The 16,669-nt window shown below is 53.4% G+C and overlaps 2 protein-coding genes across 5 annotated transcripts in view; one reads left to right on the forward strand and one right to left on the reverse strand.

Moving 5' to 3' along the window:
• Positions 1-8,486, forward strand: part of LOC309886151 (tyrosine-protein phosphatase non-receptor type 11-like) — a 37,638-nt gene extending 29,152 nt beyond the window's left edge. For 2 of the 3 annotated variants that reach the window (XM_082776739.1, XM_082776741.1), the window contains exons 4-16: positions 748-940; positions 1,019-1,138; positions 1,394-1,507; positions 1,895-1,991; positions 2,332-2,411; positions 3,022-3,177; positions 3,695-3,826; positions 3,993-4,147; positions 4,444-4,511; positions 5,064-5,215; positions 5,439-5,539; positions 6,532-6,650; positions 7,044-8,486. In XM_082776739.1, the coding sequence (XP_082632865.1) occupies positions 748-940; positions 1,019-1,138; positions 1,394-1,507; positions 1,895-1,991; positions 2,332-2,411; positions 3,022-3,177; positions 3,695-3,826; positions 3,993-4,147; positions 4,444-4,511; positions 5,064-5,215; positions 5,439-5,539; positions 6,532-6,616 (1,453 nt within the window). In that variant the 3' untranslated portion in view covers positions 6,617-6,650; positions 7,044-8,486. The remainder of the gene's footprint in view (positions 1-747; positions 941-1,018; positions 1,139-1,393; positions 1,508-1,894; positions 1,992-2,331; positions 2,412-3,021; positions 3,178-3,694; positions 3,827-3,992; positions 4,148-4,443; positions 4,512-5,063; positions 5,216-5,438; positions 5,540-6,531; positions 6,651-7,043) is intronic. The other variant, XM_082776740.1, reaches the window with a different exon arrangement.
• Positions 8,487-9,496: 1,010 nt separating this feature from the next.
• RNF223 (ring finger protein 223) lies at positions 9,497-14,765 on the reverse strand. Of its 2 annotated transcripts, XM_082776742.1 has the most exons (4): positions 14,633-14,765; positions 14,438-14,511; positions 11,726-11,857; positions 9,497-11,390 (listed from the first exon to the last, which is right to left on the reverse strand). In XM_082776742.1, exons 3-4 carry the CDS (start codon positions 11,775-11,777, stop codon positions 10,543-10,545), a joined length of 900 nt encoding a protein of 299 aa, XP_082632868.1. In that variant the 5' UTR covers positions 11,778-11,857; positions 14,438-14,511; positions 14,633-14,765; the 3' UTR covers positions 9,497-10,542. The 2 variants fall into 2 exon arrangements, with proteins under 2 accessions (XP_082632868.1, XP_082632869.1); XM_082776743.1 differs by lacking the exon at positions 11,726-11,857 and having other exon boundaries at positions 14,167-14,511; positions 14,633-14,759.
• Between the last annotated feature and the right edge of the window lie 1,904 nt (positions 14,766-16,669).

Raw genomic sequence — 16,669 nt, forward strand, 5'->3', positions numbered from 1 at the left:
GTGGCCCTGAACAGCAGCAGCGCCATAAGCAGTACTGAGCCACCTCAGCGCTGCTCCATCCTGCTCTTGTGCAGACCTCAGGCCTGCAGGAAGGGGTTTTGCTCTTTAAAGGTCTTCCCAGCCAGGCTTGGCATGGCTGGGAGGGGGATTTGAAAGGCTCAGCGTCACTGACTGCTGCTCTGTCAACTTCATCCTGGGAGGTGATGGCACTGACCACAGCAAGGAGAACCTGTGCAAAAATTGTTCCCAAACTGCATCAAAGCCTCTTGCTCCGTGTCAGCATTGGCTGTGCTGTCTGTTTGGTTCAGCCTACTGGCTCCAAGCATTCTATTTGTCTTCAATATTAAAAAAAAATAAAGAAAAACATAGCTACCTTCCAGTAAGAACTGCCAGAATCATGTTTCTTACTGCTCCACCACAAATCCCTAGGTGAGGATGGATCCCTGATGCTCACTGTCCGTGGTGGTTCGACCTCCTGATGCCATTTCATGTTTGGCTGGAGGGCTGAGCAAAATCCTGCCTCTTCCAGCCTCAGGCCAAGATACCAATGTGACATTGTGAAGCATTAGAGGGACGTCACTTCTAAAATCACTCCGTCTGGTGATGCCAGGGGGGCGAGCAGCCAGACCAGGAGCACAGAGGCGGTGTCCCACCAGCATCTTCCCAAGCAGCTGGTGCAGCTCTCGCCTAGAGGCAAGGCTCTTGCACCTTCCTGAGCTGACTTTCTTCTCTAACGCTGCTCTCCAGGTGGTACCACGGGCACCTGACTGGCAAGGAGGCAGAGAAACTTCTGACGGAGAAGGGGAAGCCGGGCAGCTTTCTGGTGCGGGAGAGCCAGAGCAAACCGGGAGACTTCGTGCTGTCGGTGCTGACAAACGAGGATAAGATGGAGACGGGGGACAGGAAACCCCACGTCACCCACGTGATGATCCACTACCAGGTGGGCCATGTGCTGTCCTCCCCGGGTGGGTGACCCGGCGCCTTCGAGTCTCACCGTGCTTCTGTCGCCCTCCTGCAGCCAGATGGGAAGTACGACGTGGGAGGAGGAGAGAGGTTTGACACGCTCACGGACCTGGTGGAGCACTATAAGAAGAACCCCATGGTGGAGAAATCTGGAGCCGTGGTTCATCTCAAGCAGGTAACAGCTGCTGTAGCACGTAGGTGTTGGTTTGGAGCTGGTGCAAGCTCCTGGGTGAGTGCACGTGTCTGCCCCAGCACCTTCTGCTGGCCACTTCTCCCTCTTGTCCGGGCTCTCCACTGCCACAAAGATCTCAGGGATGGACCCAGCTCCTGCCTGAAACCCCCTGGGATTCAGGAACTGATTTTTCAAGGGACGAGATCTGTCTTCCTGTTCTTTACATTGATTTCTTTTCTGTCTCCGTCTGTCTTTCAGCCATTCAATGCCACGCGCATCAACGCGGCCAACATTGAGAACAGGGTGAAGGAGCTGAACAAAATGGCAGATCATAGCGAGAAGGCCAAGCAGGGCTTCTGGGAAGAGTTTGAGGTATGGGATGCTGCTGTGCTCTGTCCCACTGGTAGTACCTACGAGTGAAGAATATCATCCCTGCATGGCAGTGCTGTGGTTCCCCAATGAACAGCTCTTTGTGGTGCTGTTGCTCCTTTCCCCTTTTTCTGTGTTTAACTGAGTTGCTTCCTGGTCCTTTTTTTTCCTTGTCTTTTCTATGTCTGAGGCAGTTTCTCCTTCCTCATCCTGCAGAGGTCTGTGCCTTCTCCCCCTATTAACTCCCCCACCAGGCTGCATCCTGGCTCCCTGCCCTCTCCTGCCAGCGCTCTGCTCTTTGTAGCATTGGGAAGCCAAGCAGTTATCCGAGAGAACCTCCGAGCCCCTTTTCTACCCAGAACAGTTTGTTTTGTGTGATTTGCCCCACAGATGCTGCAGCAGCAGGAGTGCAAGCTCCTCTACCCCAGGAAGGAGGGACAGCGACCCGAGAACAAGGCGAAGAATCGCTACAAGAACATCCTTCCCTGTAAGGAGTCGCTGAATATAGGCTTGTTTTTTTTTTTTTTTTTCTCCCTGAAGCCTTCTCCGGGGCTAGTTAACCCAGCAGAGCTTTCTGATCATGGCTGAGCTGGACAGAGGTGTGCTGTGTCCCATGGGAGTGGTCTGGGTAGCTCGTGGCCTTTTCCATCCCCTTTGTTACCCTTTTGCTTGGGAAATCAGTGCACCGCTATCCACTTGGTGCTGGGAGCCCAAGCTTGTTTCATGGAGCTCGAGTGTAGCTCCAAAAGTCACACAGAGCCAGAATCTCCAAAAGAGATGCTGGAGGCTGCTGCTTTCCCTGCTCACTCCGGGCTCTTCTCCTTCAGTCGACACCACGCGGGTGGCGCTCCGAGACGTGGACGAGAGCGTGCCTGGGTCTGACTACATCAACGCCAACTACATCAAGGTACCTGGGGAGGGGAGGACAGCACAGGGGGCTGCCATCAGGAGCCATCTGCATCCCCAGGGTCTTTTTCTGCCGTATCCCCAAGGGATCTCTCCATTCTACCAAGTCCTATTTGCCCTCATCCAAGAGTTGATCTCGATCCCCTCCTTTCCTTACCTGCTCAGGAGGTCCTAGGGGACTGTCCCAGACTCTGTCACTGGCCATTATCTCTGAGGTCAAATTATAATTGTCACCCGAAAGCGAAGAGCTGCCCAGAGGTGTATTTCCAGCAGCGCCGAGGCATTTTAGCACCAGCCTTAGGGAAACCTTCATGGTCGCTTCATCCCAGCCAGCTTCTGCAGCTGCCAGGTGGCTTGAGTGCATGCTCAGAAATGTCTTACAGCTCAGTACAAAGCCCCTGGTGGCGAGCTGGCACCATTTGTTGGGGACATCAGCTTCTGCTGAAGCTGGTGATGGGAGCGGCTCCTGTCCACAAGGGCAGCGAGTGGAGGAGAATCACCTAGCTCAGAAATCCTGCCCGGCAAGGTGTGCTGGCTTTGCTGCTAAACTATTCTCAATCCCTCACTCTGGTCTCATTGGCTTTTCTTCCCCCTTCTCCTTTGCTCCTCAGAGCATCCCTGAGGATGGAAGGAACTCGGAGCACTGCAAGATCTACATAGCCACCCAGGGCTGCCTGCAGACCACCGTGAACGACTTCTGGACCATGGTGTACCAAGAGAACAGCCACGTCATCGTGATGACAACCAAGGAAGTGGAGCGGGGCAGGGTGAGCACCGCCACCAAGCCTGAACGTCACCTACGTCACGTGCCAGCCTGTGAGGCTGGATGCAGGGAGTAGTCCCAAAGCCAGGCCTTCAGAGCTGAAAGGGTGGTGCAGAGCCAGGCTGGGTGCTTAGCAGGGGCTTGTGTGAGCACGTGAAGCGGAATCAGTAATGAAATAATCTTGGGTGGTCGACCTGAGTGCGTTATCCTGCCTGGACAGCTGCAGGTCCCTGCCTGTAATGATGGGGACCTTGCAGGGGAGGGAGTCACAGGCTGTGTGAGGGAGGAAAGTTGTCTTTCAAGCCCCGCTGGGACAGCTCTGCTCTTGCAAAAGGGGAGAGGAATTCCATGAAGCAACACTTCTAGGACTGCCCCTTCCCAGCACAGCTCGAGGAAACGTGTGGTTCCCCTTAAAACTTCACCCCAGGGCTGCTCACGGAGCGCAGCAGCGTCCCCGGCGAGGCGTTCGGGGGTCCCTCCCCAGCTCCCCACTAACGAGCATCTCTCCCACGTTGCTGCAGAACAAATGTTTCCGCTACTGGCCAGACAAGGGCTGCGCCAAGGAGTACGGCTGCATCTGCGTGCGCAACGTGAGCGAGCGCGAGGCCCAGGGCTACTACCTGCGGGAGCTGGAGATCGCGCGCACGGACAGGGTGAGTCCCCTGCTGCTGTCCCCACGCTGTTTGAAAGGCCTGGAGCTGAGAGATCCCGGGGATTTTTACCCAGTGCTGAAGTTCTGGGCCGTTTTGCCCCGGTTTTGTTAAGCAGAAGGGAAGGAAGGGGTGTCCTGACCAGGCGGTGGGTCTCTGCTCCCCGCAGGACGAGCGTCCCCGGGTGGTGAAGCACTATCAGTATTTCAGCTGGCCGGACCACGGGGTGCCCAACGAGCCGGGAGGGGTTCTCAGCTTTCTGGACCAAGTGAACCGGGCACAGCGAAGCATTCCTGACACGGGGCCGATCATAGTGCACTGCAGGTACGAGCCAGCGGGGCGGTGCCGTGGGGAAGGGGAACCTCGTGTCTTTTCCTTTCATTACTCACAGCTGGGTTATCACACAAACTGGTGGTGGGTTCGTGCTCTGAAGTTGCTAGCTCCAATGCAGCCTGCTAGACCCTGGTGGCCTGAAAAGCTCAGCTTTTGCCCAGGCTGGTTTTCTAGCAGCTATTCCAAATCCATCTGGGATGGACCAGGGATGGGGCTGACTGTGGGAGCTGCGACGATCAATGGGGCAAAGGCTCCTCCTGCAGTCGTTTTTCCTTTTCTCTCTCCAGTGCTGGAATAGGACGCACAGGCACCATCATCGTGATAGACATTCTGGTGGATATTATCCACAGGCAAGGTACGGCCCCGTGCACACCTCGTGGCTTCCACTGTTTGCCTGACCCTGCCCTCTTAGGGGATAACCCTGCTCTTGTGCAAGCAGGGGGTCCACAATCTCCCAGCAGTGGGTTTAACTCGTTTTGGACACAGGACAGGTCTGCATGTGGGGTGAGAGGGGCTTTTGTAGCCTGTGAGCCAAGAAATGTTGCTCCATCCCTGCAGCACTGAGCTGTGCCCCAGCCCCAAGTAGTGGGTGTGCGCATGGGCCATTCTTTTGGGAGAATTTTCTTTTTGGCATAAATGGGGCCAGCATTTCAAGGTTTCCTGGGCAGCCCTCTCTTATTGGCATGTAACTCCAGAAGCCCTTTTGGAGAGGAGTCCCCCAAACCCTTCTGGATGGGAGGGCTGCCACCCTTACCTGAAGCCCCAGCGCTATTGCAGCACTCTCCTTGGGCAGCTCTGGGTCTGCTCCAGGGGCCATTAGGAGCCTATTTCTTAAACCACACAAGCATGAATAATTTTTTCAACCCCATTGCCGCTCCCTCAAACCTCCCTCTCTCACCTCGAGCAGGCTTGGACTGCGACATCGACATCCCCAAAACTATCCAGATGGTACGCAGGCAGCGCTCGGGCATGGTGCAGACGGAGGCACAGTACAAGTTCGTTTACATGGCAGTCCAGCAGTTCATTGAGGCTGAGCAGAAGAGGTTGGAAGAAGAACAGGTGAGTCCTGTTCAGCTGGGTTGGAAATCCAGGGGCAGACCGTGGCGCACGCCAGGCACCGCGACCGCTTCCCCTGCCTCCCTCGGACTGGGACCAAAATCCTGCTTTGAGCACGTGGAAATAAACCCGCACCCACTGCTCCCTGCTGGCTTTGGGATGCTGTAGGGCTTTTCTTCTGCCTCAGCTCTGACTGGGGTTTTAATGTCTCTGCTTTCTCTTCCAGAGGAATAAAAGGAAAGAGCGAGACTACTTGAATATCGGCTACTCTCCTATGGAAAAAGGCCGAGCCAAAGGGCAGCCTCCTTCGCCACGGGCCCAGTCTGTGTAAGCTGGATGTCTCTGCTGGGTCTAAAAAATCCCGTAGCAGCAGGAGAATAGCTGCAGCGTAGTCCCCAGTACCCACCCCTTGCCAGCCTGTTCCTGGCTGGCAGATGGCAGTGCCTCAAAATAAGCAGGTGATCCCACCACGCTGTCAGCATGCTGCGAGCAGCCCACCCGCCTCCTGTCTTGGAGTTTTGCACAGGCTTTGGAAAGGAAAGAGGAGTCCTCTGGGTCCTGCTTCAAGCGTTTGGCTTTGAAACTGGAGCTCTGTGTAAATGATGGCAGGGAGGAGTGTGAGGGATGGAGTTAAGGAGCTCCAAAGGGCCAGTCCTGCCAGCTCCAGGCATCCCCTGAGTTGGGTGCTGGGTGTCAGATTGGCTCTAGAGGTGCTCAGATCTGCTTTGTAGTGTCCCTTTTAGAGAATAACAGAATATCCCGAGCTGGAGGAGAGCCACGAGGACCATCAGATCCATATCCTGGCTCCACACAGGACCACCCAAAAATCAGACCATGTGTCTGAGAGCTTTGTCCAAACACTTTTCAAACTCTGAAGGGCTCAGGGCCGTGACCATGTCCCTCTGCCAGTGCTTTCAGTGAAGAACCTTTTCCTAACACCCAGTCTGACACTTCCCTTCCGTTAGATTTTGGAAAATCCAGAGAATTGGGTATGTAGATAAAAAAAATAAATAAATAGGGGAAAAAAAAGAAAAAAAAAAAAACAAACAGGAACTGTGTGCACTGATCCTGCAGGAAGGTTGCACCCTTAAAAGGCTGGCACGCAGAGGAAGGCTCAAGGCTCTATTCCCCAGCTGGATTCACACCTCGGAGGGACAGCTGAGACAGAGGATGAGAGAACAGGGCCCTAAACCAGTGTCAGGGCCAGGGAGGGAGAAAGGGAGCTTGGTTGGGTCATTCCCTGCTTCCGACCGGCCACCTGCCCCTGGGCAAGGATCCAAAGCCCAGGCCGTGCATGACAAGGCTTTGTGTCCTGACAGGGTGGATGATGAATCAGCTTCCGTCTACGAGAACCTCAACATCAAAAGCCCCAAGGTTTCAGGGATGAGTAACACGGGGCGATAAAGAGTCGGAGGTGAGCTGTACGGAGGCTGCCCAGGTAGGAATGCTTCCCGTGGTTAACCGAGTGTCGCCGCCGTCTCTTTACCTCGCCTCTCACCCCAGCCTTCAGCTCAGCACACGCACAGCTCCCTGTTCCCACCAGGGAAGCCAAACGTGCTCTGATGAAGCTTGGCAGAGCCTAAAGACGCGGCTGTGGCCGGGGAGAAATGGGGTGGTGAGATCTCAGTAGACAAACGTGCTCATTTTAATAAAAAATGCTACCTGTACTGCAAGGGAGAGGTCTGCTGTTCAGACTCGGGGAGCTGGCAGGCACTGGAAACAAGTTGGAGGGACTTTGCACGCCGGCAGTGTCTCAGCTCTGTGCCATCCCCATCCCCTTCCCTCGGTTATAAACCCTGCCCTCTTTCTTCCTTCTTGTCTTGGCCTGCAGGATTTATGGTGTTTACGTCCACCCTTTCCACGTGCTGCAACTGCGGACAATGTTTTTTTGCCCTTTTTGCCTTCCCCTAGCACCTTGGATTCAGCAAGGAGTTCAGAAGCTGGCTGCAAGAAGCAAGCAGAGTCTGCGCCTTAAGAACATGCCTTGACCTAACTTATTCTCGAGAAGGATCTTCTCCCGGTCTCCCCTGTATCAGTAGGTCGATATTTATGTGGAAGTGCCTCTGGACATTCGTTGGGCATCAAGGCTCAGTTTTAATTTTTTTTTTTTTTAATTTAAGATTCTTATTTTTTACACGCAAATCGTTAAAGGAATGGAAACGACTGTTTGCTTAGGAGCTTTCCCAGGGTTGCCCGTTTAGGGCGTGAGCAAAGTATTAGTGCACTCGGATGTTTTCATTAGGTCGATCATTTCCAAGCTAGAAGTGGCTCTCGGCTAATTCCTGGAGTGACTTCGCTGCCTGTGGAGGTGAGGAAGAGGAAGCACGGCCTGGCCCAGGCTGTCTGTGCCTCTGATTCTTCTCCTCACGCTTCCTTTGGGTTGTCCCAGTTTAGCTTTCTATGCAAGCCTGCCAAAGCACCCCGGGCATCCCTGCTGCCACCGTGCAGCAGGAGGGTGTGCGCGTGCCTGAGAGCCCACGGAGCTCGGTTTTTGGAGCAGAACTGGGGCCGGAGGGGGGCATCTCCACCCTGGTGCGGGTCTGAACGTTGAGCTCTGGGAGATCCCACCTAGCTGAAGGGTGCTGAAGAGTAGGAAAGCAGCTTTGGCTGTGCACTGTGCTTTTAGCCACCCCCGAGCGAGTAACACAGCGTAGGATGCTAGACTTGAGCTGAACTTGAGCTGGGCCCCTCTGAGTTGGACGCAGCTCTGCCGTTACCTTGCTGTATGAGCTCTTTTTTTCCCCCTTGCAACCCTACCACAAGGCAAGTGCTGTGTCTGCGGAGTGTAGGGGTGCTGTAGGAGCGCTTGTGACTTGACCAGTGCCGTGAAGACGTGTGTTATTGAGTGGAATATTCCAGCTCTGTTGATTAAATCTCGACTTGTGACTCCCAGGGCTCCCTGCCGTTCCGGCCCTGAGGTCTGCAACGAGCCCTGCCAAAGAACCCCCTTTTTGCAGGATGCACCAGGGACTGAAAGTGCTCTCTCTGGGGAGTTTTGGGCTTGAGTGCCAGTGCCTGAAGCTCTGGAGCATGCGTGGGGACCATGCTGGTGTCCTCCTAGGTGCCTGGAAGAGGGCAGACGTGCGGCCCACTGCGTGCTGGGGCACTGGTGCCCAGGGTGCTGGCTCCCCTGGCTGAGCAGAAGGGGTTGAACAAAAGCACAATGACATACCTTGGCTGTATTTCCTGGCTGGTCTTCCTGCTCCCTGGTCACAGGGATGGGAGAACTGTTTCTTTTTATTGCACTTTTAATAAATGTTGATTATTCTCAAGGCTTTTTATTTCTGCTTTCTTTCTTTCTAAGCGCCTTGCTCTTTGGGAAAGCGACGGAGCATTGAGTGGTGTGGACAGCAGGGATGTCTCCTAACCCCAATGTTACTGCCTGGGGGCCTGTTTCCACTTGCTTTGATCCTTCCTTTTGACTATGCATGAGTGTGAGGTTCGGCTGCGTGCGAGCTAGACCTTCAGCCCTTCTTCCTCAGTAGGCGGTGAGGAGGGGAAGTGCAGAGGGACAGTCCCCAGAAGGATGCTGCGACAGACTGCTAGGAATAGCCGGAGCTGTGAGAACATCTCTGTGCTCAGTTTGCCACCACGACAGATTTTATGAGGCTGCTGAGCTGAAGATATTATTTCCCTCTCGCCTGCCCTTAGGTCTCATCAGTGGGACTGAGCGCCAACCAAGATGTGCACGGCAAAGCACTTTTGCTGCTTAGCATCAATTTGCTGGGCTTTCCAATGCACCCCGTGTAAAATGGAAAAAAAGTGCCTCCTCTGCCTTAAATCTGCCTTTCCCAGGAACACCCTGAAGTTGGTGCTGTGAAGATAGCAAGCACCGGGGAACAGGCAGGGAGAATCCCTCTCAAGCCCAGTGCCTCTGGTGGCTGCTGCAGTGCCTGGGGGGGGTTCTGCAGCCGTGTGGCTGGCACAGATAATCCCACCTGCAGCCCAGCAGCAGGTTTGCATAACGACAGACTTGGGTTATTTCTGCCGTTGCTTTGGCCTTTTTTTATTTTTTTTTATTTCAAACCAGCTTTGCTGCAAAGCGAGACTGGAAACGTCTTTCATCCAGCTGGCAAGAAGCAAAGGATGAGCAGCCCTGGCAGCGTCTCCTTTTTCAGGTTAAATCGGGGAATTACAGGGGCAGCTGCATCTGGGACAACACCACCTCGATGGCAGTAGGTATGAACTTCCAGAGGTGCCAGACCCGGCACTGCTGAGCGGGCACCTCCAACTGCAAGTAAGAGGGGAAAATGTGGAGTAAATGCTACAAATTGACACCTCGCATCGTAGAAAACATAATTTAATACATACACGTATGGTACTTGCATACAATCCTGTCTTACATCCATGTGTTTGAATAAACAAGATTTAATTGTAAGCCGCCTTCTTCACGAAGACCTTTGTTAATCACTGTCGGAAAATCACTGCTTTAAATAAAAATATCGTGTAAGCAACTGGCCCGTGTCTTAATACTGACACCTTTTGAGATTAGGAGGGTAAAGCTGTCAGAAGCTGGAGCTTCTGTCATTTTGGCAACGCTTTGCCTGGGAGAGGTGTGAATGAAGCTCACCGAGGGGCAGCATCGTGCTGGTGTGCCTAGCAGAGCTCACCCTGGGCGCACTCATCCTTCCAGGTAAGGGATGAGTGATTTTTAAGCACCTTCTGGGAGGAAAAAAAATAAATCAAATAAATGCTACTCTCTTCTGTTCGCAATTTCAGCAGTGCCTTAGCTCGTCCTGGTGGTAACAGCTCCGGTGAGCAGCGGGGATGGATGGGTTTTGTCAGCAGGAGGCAGCATTTAACACCTCCAGCACCCAATGCACCACTGAAATGTTTCAAGGCTGTGGGATCAGGCTACTCCTCACCTGCTTGCGCAACTCTGACATGTCTTTACTCTCCCAAACCCAGCTCCTCGCAGGAATAAGCATGTCGATCCTTCGGTTTGCAAAAAGAAACAGCCCTTTATTCCCCAAGGGAGGTGGAAGGAACTACACCCACTGTCATCTGGTATCCAGCCAAGGCCCCTGCGCCTCTCTGGGTGAGCAGTCCTCGAAGTGAATCCGTCGCCCACCGCACCTTTGCGACAGCTTTCGAGGCTCTGGTTCCCATGGAGAGTTGGCAGAGGGATGCTGACAGCTCCTGAGAGCGTTTCTGGGCCAGAGACAGCTTGGCAGGCACGGGTTTCAGCAGAGCTCTTGGAAGAGGGTGCCTGCACCCAAGCGCAGCCACGGAACGAGCGTGGAGACCTCGGGGTGTGCAGGCACGGCGAGGGATGCTGTCAGGCAGCGAGCCCTGCTCCTGCCTCCCCAAAGAGCCTCCTTGCTGGGCTGCTACTGGAAAGGGATCTGCGTGACGGCTGGGGCTGCCGTGGTGTGTTTCGGGGGGAGGTATTCCGGCCTGCTCATCGCCACAGTCCTGGTGAAGCAGCGGAGGTTCCCCGTCTTCAGGGCGCACTGCACCGGCCACAGGATGATGCAGAAGAGGATGATGATGAGGGCCGAGAGGAGGACGATGCGCTTCCAGTCGTCGCACATGTCGCAGCGGGACAGCCTCCCCGCCAGCCCCGTCGGGGGAGCCTCGGGGCTTTCAGGCTTGCTCATGGCAACGTCGATGGAGATGCACGAGTCTGGGTTCTCGGGGTCGTCGGAGGACCGGCGGCAGCACAGCTTGGTCCCCTCCATCCACAGCACCTTCTCCTGCTGGAGCTCAGGGGGCAGCGTGGCGAGGAGCTCCTTGCTGGTCTCGAGAGCCGGGACGCCTTCCAGAGGGATGCTGGTCAGCTGGCGGCAGAAAGGGCAGGGGAGCTGGTCCTCGGGGTGGTTTGGGGGCAGCCCTTTACTCAGGCGGGCCACGCACTCCAGGCAGAAAACGTGGGAGCATTGGAGCAGTTTGGGCGTCTTGAAGGTGTTGTCGTAGGTGTTGAAGCAAATGGAGCATTCGACGGGGGAGGTCGGCTTCGGGGAGGTTGGGTTTGGAGAGCCTGGCTTGTCGGTGGGGGACCTGGCTTTCCTCTTGCTGTCCCCTGGGGAGGTGATAACGATGGGGCTGATGGGGATGGGGGCTTCATTTGGAGAGGCAGGGACGGGGCTGGTGGGTGAGTCCGGGGTGCTGGAGTGCCACAGCTGGGTGAAACACGACATGACGGTGCCCGGGGAGATAAGGAGAGCCCTGGGAGACTCTGGAAGAGAAGAAAAAAAAACACCCCTTTAGTTCTAAACCATGCAAAAACACCCATCACCAGCCTTATCCTTAACCCCATAGGAGGACCGAAGAGCAAGTTCACGGCTTCTGCTGCGTCCTGAGCCTGGAAGAGACCCCTGCTAGAGGCGAGAACAACACGCAGCCTGTTGGAAGCTGCATGCCCAAGGCGAACAACCTGCCAAGAAGCAAGCAAGCAGCAGAGCTCCTTTCCACCAAAAGCCTTTCCACCAGAATCCCCCTGGCATTAGAGACGGCTGCAGTCCTTCCCCAAAAGTGCCTCGCTCTGGGCAGAGAAAACGCACAAAAACCTACCCCAGCCGGTGCTCCCCGACACCTGGGCAGGGAGGAGAGCAGAGGACTCCATGAGGTCGAGCAGGGACCTCACGATAGCAGTCCACTAGGCTGGGAGGCACTCAGATATTATGGTGGCAGCATGAGCAAGGCCTAAGAGACAGATAACACTATTCAGTTGGGGGGGTAGCGGAGGGGTGATGCTCTCAGTGCGCTCAGACGGAGCTTTGGGTGCCGAATCGTGGCTCTCTGAGCCAGGCACCACCCAACGATGCTGTGCTGGTGATGTGCACAGAGGGATCTGAAGTCTTCCAGGCAGCAGCGGGACCGGAGGGAAGGGAGAAAATGTAATTTTTTTTGCAAAATGTGTCCCATCCTCTGTCACCGTGACGCAGCAAGAAGGGAACCGTTGGAGGAAATGGCCTTTGTGCCGGAGCAGGGGGAATTCTCCGGTGTTTCCTTGTTGCTGCATTTTCCGTAGGAAAGCAAACTTCTGTCCCTGCCCTCAGCCCTGGGGGAGTGCCAGGCAGCCCGAGCCCTGCCGCGTGCTGCCATCTGCTTTCTGCTCTCCGCTGGTGTGCAAGCAGGGGCGCGGAGCTGAGCGGCTCGCCCGCCGATTGCAGCAAATTGATTTACAACCGAGTTACCCCAGCCCTTCCAGCAAGCTTGGATGCCAGTTTATAACCTTGGATGACAGTTATCCGGACCAGAAACGCTGCCTTGCCTGCGTCCTGCTATCAGATGCGTGGCCTTTCAGATACCGAGCCTGAAAGCAAGCGTTTAGCTGGAGGAAATTCGCGGCGATGGCCGCGGTGCTGCCTGCCCGGGGAGCATTTTCTGGGGCTGTGTCACTGAACTGGCCGGGCTTGATTCTTTGTCACCGGTAAATCTCCTAAGACAAGTCAGAGACGTTCAGATTGCTGCTGTAATTACAGCTCTCCACTCGATCCGGCTGAGGCTTAGCAACACAGGCTGCACGCTGTGTCTTGAGCAAAAAAAAAAAAAAAAAAGGCTAATTCAAGGCATCAGCAAAACTGCGTATTGCTACCACGGCACAGAAATATCTCCGTTATGTAAGGACGAAGGATTCTCACCTCTCCCATCACAGCAAGAGCTGCCAGAGCCAAGCCAACCTTATGTACCCAGACTACACCTATGGAAGAAAACTTTGCTTTTAGTTAAAGCCTCTCTTGCCTTAAGTATTTTTCTTTTTCTCTTCTAAACGAGGCTCCTCCTCAAGTTAAATTTTAAGTCGCAGTCAGACTACCTGCACTTTTCAGCAAGCTATAATATTTGTTTTGTAAATTTTGGGTTGTATTTCTGCTTTTTTTTTTTTTTCCTGGATCACCATGCCTTTTTTTATTTGGCACAATCTGCCAGATTCTGATGAATCACAACTCCAAGCACCGGTTGGTGCGGAGACACAAGAAAGCCTCGTTTTCTTTTGTTGTTGTTGCTCTTCAGGTTTTCACTAAAATCTTCTGTCGTGCAGCCCTCTATCCCCCATGTCCGGGTCTGTGCAGGCCCTCGGCGTGGAGAAATTACAAGCAGCAAGCCTCAGAGCAGAAGGTAACCTCACAAAAAGGGAGCCTTTGCTTACACACACACCAATTTCATACCCTAGTGGAAAAAGATGCTCAGTGGGGATTTTTACTAAAGCAACATCCCAACAGTAAATTTAAGTGCTCTTAAATGAAGAGACGAGCTTTTGCCCCTGCCTTCCCTTTGCTCGAGATGATCGTGACACCACAAATACGCGCTAGTTTTGATAAATTTAGAACCTGCTCGTGTTTATCTTGGCGTTATGAGTCAACGTGATGAGACACGGCACAGGCAGCTGGCTTGAACTGGGGAAAAACGAAGAGCAGGGGACAGCAGAGATGGGGAAGGGCAGTGCAAAGCCATCCCTGGGAAGCCTGCCTCTTGTCTGTCGGTGTGCTGCTGTAGCACTGAGAGGCAGAAAATTAACTTGGGTTTGGGCAGCAGCTAGCACGGGATCCACAATTTCTCCTGGACACCGCTGCTGTGCTACTAAACCCTGGTTTTCTTTTCAGCTGGGCTTATTTATTCATTTTTTTTTAACTAGATGATCACATGAATATTTTAATACAAGGCAATATCTTTAACTGTTCAGGCTTACATGGCCACACTGCTCTTCCTAAGCTGTTTACACCGCTGACAACCTGGGCTTGCCAGAAACTTTGGGAACACCACCCAAAAACCCTAAACCATTCGGGACAGCCACACTTGCTCGGCTTCAGACCCGAGGGAAGTAATTTCCACCTCTCAGCAACTTCGAGAAAAACTTCTTTCCATGCCATAAAGTCAGACAAAAGCCACCACGCAGCTCAGAGCGTGGCCAGCCCCGTCCTGTAACATAAACCCCGACGGTATCTTGAATTTAGCGCTACCGAGCAGACAGCAAGTCAAGAGGCGTACGGCAGATTAAAGGCTATAAATACCTGGTCAGAGGGCAGTTAGAAGGAGCAAAGCATGTTCTGGGCTCTTGCTTTCTACCCCTGAAGAGTCTTCTTTCCAGAGGATAGGCTTAGGATCGCAGTCTTTTTATTTACAAGTTTTCTTCTGGCATTTCAGCTCCCGGCAGCTTTCTGATTTCTCTCCCAGCGGGGCAGGTCGGGCAAGAGCAGCGCCCTACCCAGCTCCCTGCGCCCGAGTGGCCGCGCCGCTGCGATCCAAGTATCTTTTATACCTTCCTGCCTAGGGGTGACTTACCTGCTCCACCTGCCTTTCCCAATTACCCCGAACCCGTCATTGGCTGCCAGGGCACTTCCACTCCGGGCCGGTTCCTGTGACAAACAGGGCAGGCAGGAATGCTCTCGATAAGGCGCCGTGGAGAGCAGAGCGAGCTGCTGGTGGCCAATGCCCCCGGGAAGTGCCGGGGAGAAATCTTTGTTTGTTCGTCCTCACCTTGCTGAAAAATATCCTCCTTGCAAGTTTTTACAGCTCTTCGCCCAGTTCAGATGTTTGTTTTTTTTTTTTAATTAATCTCTCCAATTTTCAACGCCTTGGGATCCCGGGCACATTTTTCACAAGGCAGCAAAGCTTCGGGACACCTAAAATCAACAATTATTTTTGTGTTTCTTCCCAAAGGCCAAATAATTTGAAAATGCCTTAGATTAGGGGCAGAAACGGGATTCTGACAGTCAAATTTCTTGTGATTGGTAGGAAAAAGGAAATAAAAGGTTGCAATAGAAAAATCCAGTAGAAATTTAAATGCACAAAAGATGTTTATAAACTAATTGAAGCACTCTGTACAGTTCTACATCTGCTTTCAGGCTCCTGTGGAATCATTCAAAATAACACCGTGTGGCTTCTGGCAGAGAAGGACTTTTATTCCTTGCAGCTTTTGGCAGTTATTGACAGGGAAATATTATTCAACGTACAAGGCTTTTGTAGTTCAAAGGGCATCAGTTCACGATCCAGATAAATGAACCAACAAATTCGTACCCGCCTGCAGATAAGGAAACAGATGTGGGGGCGAGGAGGAATGGACAAACCTGCAAAATTTAGCCTCGTTCTCATTTGTTGCAAGTAATTCTTTGCTTTGCTCAATTTCTCCAAAAGCAATACAAGATTGTGTGTGGGTTTTTTAGGGTGGTGTCAGGAAGTCCCTTATGGATGGGAAACTTTGCTGTAAAGTGCATGGAACTGTTTGCTTTTTTTGGGACAGAGAACTGTCAAAATCCCCCAGATTTTAGTGACAGTCAGAGACAACTCACTTTGGCTTCTAAATTCCTCTACTCCAGGTCACACAGCTCAGCTCTAGCGAGCTGAAACCCAAAAGGAGGCCTTCAGGAATAGAATGGTGAAACAACTTGAGGTTTAAGCAAGCTTTAGGATTAAACCTAGGGTTTCCTGATCCTCCCACAGCTGGAAGGACCTGGCCTAGGGCACGGTCCCTGCAGTGAGCTCCCACTGAGCTCCACGGGCTGACAAGTGCCTCAATGGAGAGGACAAATTAGGAGCAGCTTTCCCAGACCTTAATCAGTGGGGAACATCCCTCAGCAGGCTGTATTGATAGCAGGAGAGATAGCAGCAGCCCCCACAACTCGGCTGAGCGATGCTTCCCATCTATTTATAGGGCTGCGCGGGGACGAGCGAGGCTGGGAGAGCAAACGGTGCGCGTGGCTGACAAAGCAGGATGTCGGATGAGTGGCTGCAAGGCAGGATTTAAGCGTCTTGCCCACTTAGTCACCTGCGTGAGCACTTTGGTAAATTGAGCTCAAAATGAGCGATGTTTGGGTAACGTTGCAGCGCGCCCGGGGATGCTGCTTTGGGTAGCGCGCTTTGGGCACAGCTGAGATCCTCTCCCCGTGGAGTCAGTGCAGCACCAGCGAGCTTTTTATGATCAGCAGAAAGATGAGCCGTGCTCTGAAGCCAGCCACAAGCACACTTTAAGCCCTTCACCCCTTTAGTCAGCCCAGAAGATGGGGAACTGGGCCAAACACTTGCCCTCGCCCTCCTCCCCCCGTGCAGAGGCTCCGGCTGTGCAAGCGCTGCGTGCGCCCAGGTTTAGCGCCGCGCTGGGTTGATGATGATGATGATGATGATGAAGGGGTTGGCTTCCAAAAGCAAGTGGGAGGCTGTCCCAGTGTTATTTCTGTCCTCTGCTTGGAGGAAGATGCTGAGTGTGTCAGGAGCTGGGTTGGGGGGGATCCACGAGGACCAGGAGCACACCCCCACACCTTGGCACTTTGAGACCCCGTGGTGCCGAGTAGGAACAGTTCCTCTACATAGACCTCTATTCATCATTTCCAAAATAAATTTAAAAACAGGGCTATCAGCCTTTTTTCATCCTAATCTTTGTCTGCATTGTGTATTTGGATGGGAACTGGCTCTCACATAGGGCTGGTGGCCCCAGCCGGAGCCCTAACCACACAGGACCCCACCTGCAGCAAATAACCCCGATTGAAACACTGAAGCCTTCAATTATTGCAGGCTCTC

The sequence above is a fragment of the Aythya marila genome (assembly GCF_965140915.1).
Source record: "Aythya marila genome assembly, chromosome: 21".
Lineage (NCBI taxonomy): Eukaryota > Metazoa > Chordata > Aves > Anseriformes > Anatidae > Aythya > Aythya marila.